Source organism: Notamacropus eugenii, chromosome 3 (assembly GCF_028372415.1).
Source record: "Notamacropus eugenii isolate mMacEug1 chromosome 3, mMacEug1.pri_v2, whole genome shotgun sequence".
Lineage (NCBI taxonomy): Eukaryota > Metazoa > Chordata > Mammalia > Diprotodontia > Macropodidae > Notamacropus > Notamacropus eugenii.
The window spans coordinates 34,535,371-34,548,756 of record NC_092874.1 but is presented as its reverse complement, the minus strand read 5'-3'; the positions used below and the strand labels follow the sequence as shown (position 1 = coordinate 34,548,756).

Here is a 13,386-nt window from a genome sequence, read left to right as displayed (position 1 = left end):
GAGCCTGGAATGACATTCCCAAATTCTCGCACATAAAGTTCAGAGCCAGAACTCTCCCTTAGTTCTCCTAACTTTCTATACCATACACGTAGTGCCATCTCCAATGAAAATTAATGGTTGTTGCTGCTATTACAAGGTAGACGTATTATCAGACAGATGCCATATCATCAATATGCCCAAGCCACCCAGCTTTCTAGTCCACACCAGAAGGTGTCACATAACCTGTTTTATTGGAGCAGCGTATGTTGAAATGGTAGACACTGATTGGTATGCCCTATACACTTTTATTTTATTTCAAAGTAATGGTGTTTTCCTTATTTATTATATGATAGTTTCTTTTAAAAAAATAAAATAGGTGAATGCTACGGACCAATGTACATGTTACAGATGGCATTTGACTGTCTAATTACAACCAAACGTAAGTTATAGATGGAGGATAGATGGCTCACAGATACATCATTTTTACACATTTTTACCCACCAGACAATTTTCTAATTAGCAAATGGCAAAGAATAATCAAATACTGCAGAATGTCAGAGTTCAAGGGGGTTTTTGAGGATAACTATGAGGTAGAATGAGGACTGGCCTTGGAGTGAGGAGGACTTGACTTCAAATCCCATCTCTGACCTTTTCTGCTTTATGACACAGGAAAAATACTTTCTTTCTCTAGCCTTAGTTTATAACAATAGCACCTACCTCATTGTGTTATTATGAAAATTAAACAATTTCAAATGAAATAATTTAGGTAAAATAATACATGTAAAGATCAGCTATCAAATATCTAGTCTACTCCCCTCATTATAAAGATGAGAAAACTGAAGCTCGAGAAGGAATAGTAAGTTGTCCAATGTCAGATAGCTAGTTAGTGGCAGATTAAGGACTTCACTTGTACTTCTGACTTGTGACCCAGTTTTCCTTCCAATGTAAGGTCGAGGAACTGTGTTGCTTTGGGGTTTTATTCTTGACGTCTAGCATAATGATTAGTACAAAGTAGGTACTGAATAAATACTTGTTGATTTGATTGGTTGATTGATTGAGGGGGGAAGAATATGGTAGCTACACTAACTAGTCACTGTACACCTAAATTAATCAGTTATGGCTAAACTGAATCTGATCACTCTTTCCCCAAAGGAATTACAAATACTAGCAACTTTAATGTGAATGGAGATTTTTATCTTCTTGTAGAAATAGCACACCACTGTACATCTTTACTAAATGAATTGAACTAGATAGAAAATGTGAGAATGATCTAGAAAGACACAACACTTCTAGGTACATCTAAAATGAAAAACTGAAGCAGTCCCTTTAAAAAACACTCATTTTGAATTCTGAGAGACAGTTTGGTTCTCTCTTGCCACAGGATGATAGACTCATTGACTTAGAGTTAGAAAGGACATAGGAATCAATGGGTGATGTGGTTGATAAACCTCTGGACCTGGAGTTAGGAAGACTTGAGTTCAATGCAGCTTTAGATACTTGCCAGCTACATGACTCTAGGCAAGTCACTGAATCTCTTAGTTTCACGGTCTTTAAAATGGGGATAATAATAGCACCTTATTCCTAGGTTTTACAAGGATAAAATGAGATAATATTTGTAAAGTTCTTTGAAAACCCTAAAGTACTATACTAACCCTAAAGTACTGACTGTTGCTGTCACTTTTGATGTTGGTGATGATGACGATGATGATGATGATGATGATATTAATTATTTTACAGCTAAGGGAACTCTCAGCTCTATAGAGATTAAGTGACTGGCCAAAGTTCACAAGCCAATAAGTGACAGAGTTAGGATATAAACTTCAGTCCTTTGACTCTAAATCCCATATTCTTCTCATCAGGCTTTATTGCTTTCCATGAGCCGTGTCTATCCTAGTAGAGACTCATCCATATATTAAATATATATGGAGGGCCTGACTGCTATGAAAAAGGCAATATAGTTATTGATGAATCTAAGATGCTTGACCTTATCTTTCAGAAACTTATTGTCTGGTGAGAAAACATATCTGATCCTGGAGGTAATAGGGAACCACTGAAGTTTATTGAATGAAGAGTTGGGAATGGAAGCAGGACATGGTCAGACTCTCGGAAGATCAATTTGAAAGCTAAAGGGAGGGTAGACTAAAGTGGGAAAAGACCAGAAGCAGGCTATGGCAACAGTCCAGGTGTGAGATGATGATGGCCTATACCAGGGTGGTAGTAGTGTAAAAGAAGTGAAGGAGGTTTATATGAAAGAAAAATAAAGAGATGTTGGCAAAAGCTGGATATAAGGGATGAGAGTGAGGAGTGGAAGATGACATCTAAGTTGTAAAGCAAGGGGATTATAAGGATGGTGGTTCACTCTATGGAAATAAGGAAGTCAGGAATAGCAAAGGATTGGGGAGAAAGATGATGGATTCAGTTTTAGGTATGCTGAATTTAAGATGTCTACAGGATATTCATTCTGAAATATCTAATATATTATTGAAGATAGGAATCCAAAGGTTAAGAGAAAGGTTAAGGGTGGATGACGAGGTTTGAGAATCAACTGCATGGAGATTGTAACTTAATCCATGGAAAGTGATGAGATCGCCAAGTGAAATTATATAGAGGGAGAAGAGGACTTAGAACAGAACCCTAATGGACACTCACCCTTAGTGAGCCTGACCTGGATGATGATCCAGCAAAGGAGTCATAGAAGGAGTAGTTGGCAGATAGGAGAAGCACGATAGAGGATTGCTATGGAAACTTAGAGAGAATAAAGTATTAAAGTAAAAAGCAAGTGATCTCCAGTGCCGAAGGTTAATGAGAGGTCAAAAAGAATGAGGATAAACACTCATTATATTTGGCAATTAAGAGATCGTTGACAGTTATGGAGACAGCAAAGTCAGTTAAATGATGAGTTTAAAATCCAGACTATGGGAAGTTAAGAGGACAGTGAAGTTAAGAAAGTAAGTCAAGTAAGGTCAAGTGTACATGAGCTTCTCAAGGAATTTCACCACAAAAAAAGAAGAGATATTGGATGGTAACTATCAAGTTTGGACCAATCCAATGAGAAGTTTTTTGAGCATGGAAAAGACGTGGACATGTTTGAAACAGAAGGGAAGCTGAAAGTAGACAGGGAGACTAAACATCCCTGGATCCTTCAAGAATCTTCACATGGAAGGAACTTGAGGCCTGTCATCATTCTGATCTTCTTCTAAACTGTTACTGTGCTGTCATTTTTTATCATGCCTGACTCCTCAAAGCCCCATTTGGGGTTTTCTTGGCAGAGATACTAGAGCAGTTTGCCATTTCCTTCTCCAGTTTATTTTACAGATGAGGAAACTGAAACAAACAGGGTTAAGTGATTTGCTCAGGGTCACAGAACTTGTAAATGTCTGGGGCCAGATTTGAAATCAGGGAGATGGGTCTTCTTGACTCCAGGCCTGATACTCTATCCACTGCACCACCTAGCTGCCCAGCTGTGTTTGGGCCAAGGTAGAGTATAGCAGCAGCATCTCCTACTTATTCCTGGAAGCTGTGCTTTTTAAATGCAACCTATTACATTAGAATTTTAAGATTACCATATGACACTAAGGACTCCTGTTGAACTTATGGTCCCCTAAGACTTTTGAATCATTGCATTCAAACTACTGTCTCACTATGCTTCCTCCATCTTGTACTTTTTAAATCATTTTTGAACCCAAGTATAAGATTTTACTTTTCTCCTATGAAATTTCATCTTAGATTTGACCCAATGTTATAGGTTGTAGAGAGCTTTTGTGATTCTATTTGTCATCCAGTGAGTTATTTATCCCTCCCAGTTTAGTAATCACATTTGCTTGTACCTTCAGGACGAACTACTTACTGTCTCTCTGGGCCTAGTGACTTGAATTTATCAGGGGCAGTAAGGTGCTTTCCTGCATTTCCTTATTTATCTTCATTATCAGCTCCCTATAAGGGATTCTGCTTTCTCTGATATGATGTCACCTTTCTCTGTAGCCTTAACTACACCATTTACCCTGCCTCAGAGGTCCTCTGTCTTCACACTGAATGGGAAACAGTTTACAACATCATCAAATTGAGGGTTCAAAGTAACATTAATTATCACAAAGTCCAACCTTGCTATTTTAGAAATGATGACATTGTTATTTCCCCAGGGAGGGGGAAGTGACTTTCTCAAAGTTACTTGGGCAATAAGGGACAGAGATGAGAGTAAGACCTAGAAACTCCTTATGTAGTGTTCTTCCCCTACCCTAGTATGTCTTTGTGTACTGCAAAAAATAAATGGTTATTGACAAATAATTGTAAAGCTGAATAACTTATTCAGAGTACTGTTCTAGGAAGTGTGGATATACTAAAATTAAAACAGATGATGTCTGCCCTCATGATCCTTATGACTTAGTAGGGGGATATGATATATCTAAATATCATACACAAGTCTGTATACACATGTATCAGTGTAATTAATTAATTCAGAAGCATTTCTTAGCCATTTAATACGTATCAGTAACTAGGGATACAAATTCAAAAGCAAAATAGTCTTTCCTCAAGGAGATTACATTCTCATAGAAAAAAATAGCACATCGTAGCCAGGTAAGGGGATATTGGTCTGGGAAATCACAAAGATTGCAAGTAGGAAGTAGTGACATATATGAGTGACAGTAAGGTAGAGAGTGACCAGAGTGAAGAGGATGATGCATGAACCCAAAGAATTCAGGGCCACAAAATGGAAAGTAACTAATGAATGAACGCAATAAAATACTATATGAGTTCTTTGTAGGAAAGTCCATTACTGGTTAGAATTAGAATGCTGGGTGAGTATTAGGAATACCCACTGCCACCTTACACTAGGGTCACATGCTTCTCTGAGAACTCAGTGAATTTTACTAGCATCATTCTCATTCATCTTTAAGGAGGCCAGATCATCTAGACAAGTGAGATAGACACGTTAGGAAACACATGAGTAATTTCAGGACACTTGGAGATCATGTTGAAAATTATTGGTTCAGTTCACTAGGCTTGAAAAGATCAATGAAACTCTTAAGCTTAACTGAGAATTGAGGATCAGTGATCTGTAGTTTGGTTACCTTTTGGGGATTTTTATGCATATTGTTATGTTTGCTTCGCTGAATTTTTATACAAATCTTTTCATGATAATATGAATTCCTCATGTTACTCATTTCTTATGGCATATTTTCTTATGGCATTATATACCATGGGCCACAATTTATGCAGTGATTTTCTTATTAATTAGCACCAAACATATTTCCAGTTAGTGCTTCTATGAATATTTTGGAATATACATTTCCTTTTTGTCCTTTACCTCCTTGGGGTACCTGTCCATAGCGGCATTTAGCATGGGGATGACTTATTTTCTGTCCTAGTTTCAAAATATTTTCTAGAATCATTGAACCAATTTGAAACTCCAGTAACAATCTGTTAGCGTGCCTAACTTCCAACAACCTCTCCAGCATTGACTGTTTCCACCTTTTATTATCTTTTCCATTTCTGAGATGAAATCTCAGAGCTTTCATTTGCATTTATCATATCATAATTATTTGGAGCTCTTTTTAAATTCAGAACATGATGATTTACAATGCTTCTTCTGTAAATTTTTTTTTTATATTCTTTGACCAAGTAACTCTTAGGACTTCTTAATAAACCCTGTCAAGACCACAGCTAGATTCCTGACCTTTTTGTTTCTCTACACTACGTTCTTATGTACTAGGGAGAGAAAACCTTCCTTTTTAATGTTCAGATTGATTCCTGGGAATTGAAGGTTGATAGTTCAAAGTCTGCATTTTGTCTAAGATTTTGTTTATCCCTCATCCTCTTTTTTTTCCTTTCATGTGTTTTAGGGAAAGGCGATTTAATCGGAGCAAACCTCTCAATTAAGGACCAAGTTATTAAAACGAATGCAGATGTAAAGGCACTCACCTACTGTGATCTCCAATGCATTATCCTCAAAGGACTCTTTGAAGTGTTAGACCTTTACCCAGAATATGCTCACAAATTTGTGGAAGATATTCAGCATGATCTCACATACAACCTTCGTGAAGGTCATGAGAGTGATGTAAGTATTTTAATAAATCTACAATTCTCATTAATGTCATGGACCTGATAAGAGTGCCTGGTTTCACTTATCACCAGAAAGGCAGATGTGGGGACCCCTCTTCAAATAACCACTAATTACATTGGAGGGAAGGATTTAGTCACTATTTAAGTGATTAAATAATTTGCCAGATACAGTGACTGTAGTTTCTCATTTGCCTTCTACAAAAATATTCTTTATGACTGTTGTCTGTCCATTCTTTTTTCTTTCTTCTCTGTTTTTATGTGATGATATGTAAAAGGACTCGCAGCCTCCCTCTCCCCAAGACATTTAACCAGTGAGATGGGAACGTGTGACTTCTATAAAATTAGACATACCCATAACAAATTAAGTTGTTGGTCTCCAATATGTTCCTCATCATGCCAGTTTAAAATGGATAGTTCTCAAAATATATGTGTGCATATTTGAAACAATGGCCCCTAACTAAAAGGAATAGATTGATAGAGAAGATTAAAAAATGTAACAGTAGCCACCATTTTTATAATGCATTAAGCTTTACAGCTCACTTTTACAAATATTATTTCATCTTCACAATAACCCTGTCAGTCAGGTGTTATTGTTACCTTCATTTTATAGATGAGGGGGTAGACAGAGGTCAGGTGGTGCCTAGGGCCATATAGAACTTAGGTCTATCCTTACTCTAAGTCCATCACTCTATCCACTGCACCACCTAATTGTCACTAGATAGATACAGATAGTATTATGTCATCATGGTCTTCTAACTCCTGACTATACAGAAAATGAGTCAAAGGCAAAACAGAAAGGAGAACATTTGACGTTGGCATTGAAGACATCACAAACACTTAGAAAATCATATGACTGATGCATGTTTCAGTTTCTACAAGCACCTTAGCTGTCAAAATATGCGCTCCCTTGCTTCTTAAATTGATCACAAACATGATTTCATTAGATGTGTCAGAGAGACAGATGATTTAATAAAAATGGTTGTTGAAAGGTGTACAAGGGCAAACAACATTGTTTAGCAACTTCAAGGTGGATGGGCTGTCAAGTGCAAAAAGAGTGATATGGCCCAGGTTGAGTAAAAGCAACTGTGCTTTGGTGACTTTGGGGGACTATTTGTCTCCCTGAAGTCCGGGACTTCTGTTACTTAGGATTCTCTCATTTTTTCGAGTTATTAGAGTTTCATTGTAATAGTAGCATCAAGACACACATGGAATTTTCCCCAGTGGACTTTTACTTTTTGGCCTCGTGCTTCGCACCTCAAATCTACTTCCTGGCAGAAGATGGAACTACCTAAATGTCTGCCTTACAGGTGAGGAATTGGGCCAATGGTAATTCTAGCAGATCCTCCCCATTCTAAGGTTCATGGTTTAGAATATATGTACTATGTACTCTACAAATCCCAGAATTCTCTTCATGTGGTGGGTTAATAATTTGCTGTTTTGCTCGTATTTTTGGCAGATTTTATAGGTTTCAATTTTCACAGCCACAGATGCCTTTTGTGGCTTCTTCTGTCAAAATGTATTGATGGTTGTTTCTAAAGAATTTCAATGGGTCATCAGATCAGCAGATGACACAATGCTAGGAGGAGAAACTAACATTTGAATGATGGAGTAAGGCTCCCCAAAAAATCCCAGTATACCAAGTTGATAAGCCCAGTGGATATGATGCAGTTTAATAGGAGATAATATAAAATCCTACATTTTGGTCAAATATGAGATACATTGTAAGACAACAAATTTATGTGAAAAAATTGGGGATTTTCATTTGTTACATTCTAGAGAAAGTCAACAAGATGTTGTGGTAGCCAAAATAAGCTAATGCAGTCATAGTTTCCATCAAAAGATGAATACATCAAATAGAGGGATGTCATAATACCTCTATACTTCGACAGACTACATCTAGAGGGTCATGATTCCGTTCTGAGAGGCACGATTTAGGAAGGACATTGACAAGGTGGGGAATGGACGTATGAAGGAGGCAAACTGGAATGATTAAAGGGATCAGAGTTCATATTAATGAGTACTAATTGCTGAAAATGAGGGCAATAGTAATAATTACTATTATTATTGTTAGATAGTATTTGTTTTATTTTAATGCTGGCAAAGATAACATGTGTTATCTCAATCTTGCCAGCAACTCTGCGAGTGAGGTGCAATTGCTATCCCCATTTTTCAGATGAGAAAACTGAGACTAAAAGTGACTTGCCCCAAGATCACACAGTTACTAATTATCTTTGACAGGATTCAAACGCTGATCTTCCTCATCTTAAAATGGGGATAATAATAGAGTTGGGAGGAACCTAAAAGGTCATCTAGTTCAACCCTCTTATTTTGCAGATGAGGAAAATGAATCCCAGGGTAAAATCATCCATTCATGGTCAATCAGCTAGAAAGTAGTAAGTTAAGGATTTGAATCCAAGTTTCTAATTCAACCCAATCTTCATTCTATTAGTGCAATCCAAATATTATATAATGTATTTTCCATAGTATAAAAGATTCCTATAGAGTTGTATACTGAGGATAGAATTTGATTCACAGGATATATCCATGGAATAATGAATTTCTTTGAAATGCAATGTTCAGCATTTTACCAGATATCTTATTGAAGTTTTGCTGCTGATTCCTTTTTTTTTTTAGTTTGATTGGAAAAGTCAAAAAGTTAGCAAAACTTCTGGATAAAGTTTGGGAATGGCAGCCCACCCATTAAATGATACAATAAAGACTGTGCTCAAGGACAAGTCAACTTACGAGTGACTTCTGTGTGATAAGAGAATTATATCTTCTAGAGCAATGATAAATTATACATCTTTACTCTGACAGTATCAACACTGCAGCTAATCTAATTCTCATAGGAAAATTAATTATAATGTACAAAATATTTACGTAGGTCAGTGAGAAAGTCAGCTGCCACTGCTTTTGGCCTCATGCTAATTGTGCATTTTCTGCACTGTGTGGGTTTATAATATTTACCTATATTTAGTCATTCTGGGTGGCCTCAGTCACAGAATAAATTAACATGTATTTCTGTCTGGGCAGATTAGAACAAATTTTCTTCACCAAAATCTTCCAATAAATTTGATCAAATTGATTTTAGTGCCAACTCATTTGTTTTTCTGTTGGTCGACAAAATTGAATTTGCCTGAAAATGAAAGTTAGATTTATGATGAATTATTAAAATGAGTGCACAGCACCCAAAAATCTATTTGTAAAATATCAAGCTAAAAATACTGATACATTTTCACCTCGGTGCATCAAGAAGACTATAGGGTACGGCAGAAAGAGCACGAGGGTCAAAGGACCTAAATCCAAATTTTACCACTGACACTTGCCACATACATGACTTTGTCATTTAGTTTCCCACAGCCTCAGTGTACCTTATCTGCAAAATGAGGATGATAATAACACCTGCCTCCCAGATATGTTGTAAGAATAAAATCCCTGGTCATTTTTTCACTATTTTCTTGACACCAAGCATGCACCCTTCTCCTGCTCCCCTCTTTTCCAGGTCTGAAATGATAATCAAATTGATACTATCATAGTTTATGAAATTATTCTCATGGTTCCCCTCAAAATCCTCATAACTTTTTAAGCCTTCCCCTATATGGTCTGTCTCTTCCTGTTAGAATGGAAGCTCCTTGAGGGTAAGAACTTTGTTTTGCTTGGATATCTGTCTCTTCATCGCTTAGGACAGTGATTTGCATGTAGCAAATGCCTTTTAAGTGCTTTTTTTCTCCATTCATTCATTCATTTTGACTACTCAAAGGAAGTCTTGCCTGTTCTAGGTTATACTCATCATCATCATCAAAATAGAAGATGACATTTAACTAGCACTTTAGGATTTCCAAAGTATTTTGCATATGTTATTTCCTTTAAGCTAGGTGAGACTTCCAGAGAGCTGAGTTCCAAGTGGACGAGATGTTACCATACTTATGTTGCTATCCTGCATTGCTGGCAAATTTCGTTTTGTACTTGTAGGGATTCTTGTAACATTTGTTATTTTGCCAGTATTCCTCTCATTTTTCACCAGCCAAAACATTTAGCATCCACAAGACATACTGGAAAAGGTCACGAAGGCATCCTAGTGAAATATTTAAGGCTGCATGTATTCATTCTTCCTCTCTTCTCTTGTCAAAGGTCAATAAGCATTTATGAAATACTATGTGCCAGATACTTTGATGAGCTCTGGAAATACAAAGACAACAAAATAATCCCTTGCGGAATTCACATTCTAATAAAGAAAATATGTCAGTATTATGATATAGCTGTGTGTGCATGTGTATATGTTCTCCATGTGTGTCCCCCCACTAATATGTGTGTCTGTTTGTGTATGTCCTCTTTGTGACCCAACAAGAATCCCAACAGAGCTTGGAAATTTCATCCCCAGTTGTTTTTAGGGACCTTGCTACCTTTCTAGTCTCCTTACTATTTACTTCCTTCCATCTACTCTATAACCCAATGATACCAGAATTCTTGTTCTCACTTGAAAATGATACTCTGTCTTCTGACTCCATGCTTTTTTACTGGATGTCCTCCATACCTGGAATGGTTTCTCTCCTTACCTCCACCACTTGGTTTCTCTGAATGCCTTTGATATTGAGTTCAGATACCCTTTTCTGGAACAGGTCTTTCCCATCCCCCGACTCCCATTTCTAGGGCTTTCCTTACAAGATTATCACCCATTTATACTTTGTATATCTTGGGGTATATGGGGCATTCAAGGACTAGCACCTCTGGTGTGAGGGCTTGCTGAGCCCTTTTCAAGGTTGTTCATCCACATTTGGTGTCCACACCTCACCCAACTCTTACCTGTGGCTTCAAGAAGCTGTAGCATGTGCAGCAGCCACACTCCAGTAAAACCATCTGACTAAAGCAGATTGAGAGTAATCTATGGACCCCAAACCTGTGGGTGAGTTAGGAGGATGTCTACATCAAGAATGTGAAGGTTTTCCCCAGCAGAATGGGGAGATGAGAACAATTTGCTCGAACAGCCGCAAAGGCAGCTGAAGCAGACACTGTGAAGAGTTTAGATCTTGGTAACGCATGGAAGACACCAGGGTCATCCACTGCATCTTAGACTAATGTCAGTCATCCTAACTTTTGCCTTGATGACTCTGGAAGAGAGGGTGAGCCTGATGACTTTATACAACTTTGCTTCACTTAAATCTAATTCACATGCAAGTCACAACATCATCCCATGATGCCATTGGGTCTCTTTGAAAGTGAAGGACAAACACCAACAAGAATACTGTATAGACATGGTTGTTTGCATTTTGTCTCCACCATTGGAATGTGACCTCCTTGAGGGATGGGATTGGGAGCTTTTGCCTTTCCTTGTGTTCCCATTGCTTAGCACAGGACTTGGCACATAACAAATGCTATTTCTTGACTGATCAGTACTGCGTGTTTGACCAATGGAAAAGGATCACATTCAGTAATAAGAGCATTTCTATAACACTTTCATGTTAGTAAATGCTTTATAAATCTCATTTCATTGGATCCCCACAACAACACTAGGAGAAAGGTGCCATTATTATCCCTGTTTTACAGATGGGGAATCTGAGGGACATGGAAGTTAGGTAATTCTCCCAGAGTCACACCGTAAGTTTCTGGGGCCAGATTTGAATTCAGGTCTTCCTAACTGCAAATCCAACCATCTAGCCACTACATGACCCAGTTGCAACATGTTGGATATTATTTAAATGAAGAGGTTCAAGGGCAGCTCTTCTCCTACGACCTAAAGCAAAGGTATAGACCTACAAAAGAGGAACATTCCATGGTTTCTCACTGTTTTATGTAGACACAAAGTGACATCACCCACACCATCCTGCCCCCTCTCAATGCCACTGCACTGACTTGGGTCTTCTTTAGTAGAAATGAAACTTTTTAGCCTGACTTTCAAAGCCGTTCACTTTCTTGACTCACACTACCTTTCCATGTCTTTCTATTATTCATAGACTTATAGCTCTAGAGTTTGAAGGGATCTTAGAGGTAAATAAATTCAATTTATTTTTACATTTGAAGGCACTCGTGCCCAGAGAAATTAAGTTATTGGTTCAAGTTCACATAGGTGTTAAGTAGCAAAGAAGGGATTTGAACCCAGGGCCTTTGACTTCAAATCTAGCTTTTTTTTCTATTGCACATACACTATTTTGTCCTCCTGTATATTACCCTCTCCTTATTTTCCCACTTCTTTATCTTTGCTACTGATTTTCCTTATGCCAATGAGGCACTCACCCCACCTATTGAATTCCTAACCATCCATTCAAACCCAGCTCAACAGTAACAGTCTCCATGGAAACTTCCCCTTTTTCTATTACAGCCGCCATCCCCACTTTTAATGACTTTCTTCCACCCCTAAACCTCACATATTTCATCTGCAGCTATCCAATGCCCTTATCATATAGTATTGCATACCATAATTATTTATGCTTGTAACTTCTCCCCTCCTATAATATAAATTCCATGAGGGCAGAGACACTTTTTTTTTTCTAAATTTTGTTTCTCTCCCAAGTGTTCTACACACAGTAGACATTTAGCATTTACAGGGTGATTCCAAAAGTCTTAGCGGAGTTTTAAGTTTTAATTTTTAATTGCTTTAATTTAATTTAAGCTTTAATTGCTTAAAACTGCACTAAGACTTTGAGGACATGCTGTATTTAATTAAATTGATTATTGTTTTTAAGAAGCCATGTCTCCAAATTGGATACCAATACTTAAATTCTAATTTTGTTTCTGAAAATAAGTAAAGGTAGTGATGCCTGAAAATTGTTGAATGGGGAATAGATAAAGAAAAAAGTAGCCTTTTAAGATTTAATCAAGTATTGATTAAGCACTTACTGTATGCCAAGTGCTGTAGATACAGGTACAAAGAGTGAAGCGATACCTCATATTGATGGATAGACGTGACCAGGTGAAAAAATGACCAGACCAATCTGTGCAGGACACTCACTCTAATGATGTGCATCTTAATTTTCTCATTTGAAAGACATATTGTTATAATTCTTTGACAGTTTGTATCATGAGACTAATTTTCCTTGGAGTTTTAGCCTTATATACTGTAAAATTGTTCTTAGATTAAGTTACATCTCAAAAAATAAAAAGGGCAAAGGGGGGATTTACTGCTTATGCTGAAGGAGTGATGACACCACTTCAGACACTTCCGTGAACTCCCTAAGGACTGGATTCTATTTTTTAAATAGTACATTTTCTAGCTTTAAAGGAGCAAGATGCCTTTATAACATGGCCTTTTTTGAGACATAAAAAAGCTCTCTCCACTGATGGCATATTTAATTAGCGTAGCCTGTTCTTATTCAATTGTGTCTAACTCTACATCATCCCATGGACTTTTTT

The 13,386-nt window shown here is 37.3% G+C and overlaps 1 protein-coding gene across 1 annotated transcript in view; it reads left to right on the top strand.

The window, feature by feature from the left end:
* Nucleotides 1–13,386, top strand: part of KCNH8 (potassium voltage-gated channel subfamily H member 8) — a 391,062-nt gene that overhangs the window by 314,473 nt on the left and 63,203 nt on the right. Inside the window, exon 11 of the mRNA XM_072651223.1 lies at nt 5,820–6,034. Within this exon, the coding sequence (XP_072507324.1) occupies nt 5,820–6,034 (215 nt within the window). The remainder of the gene's footprint in view (nt 1–5,819; nt 6,035–13,386) is intronic.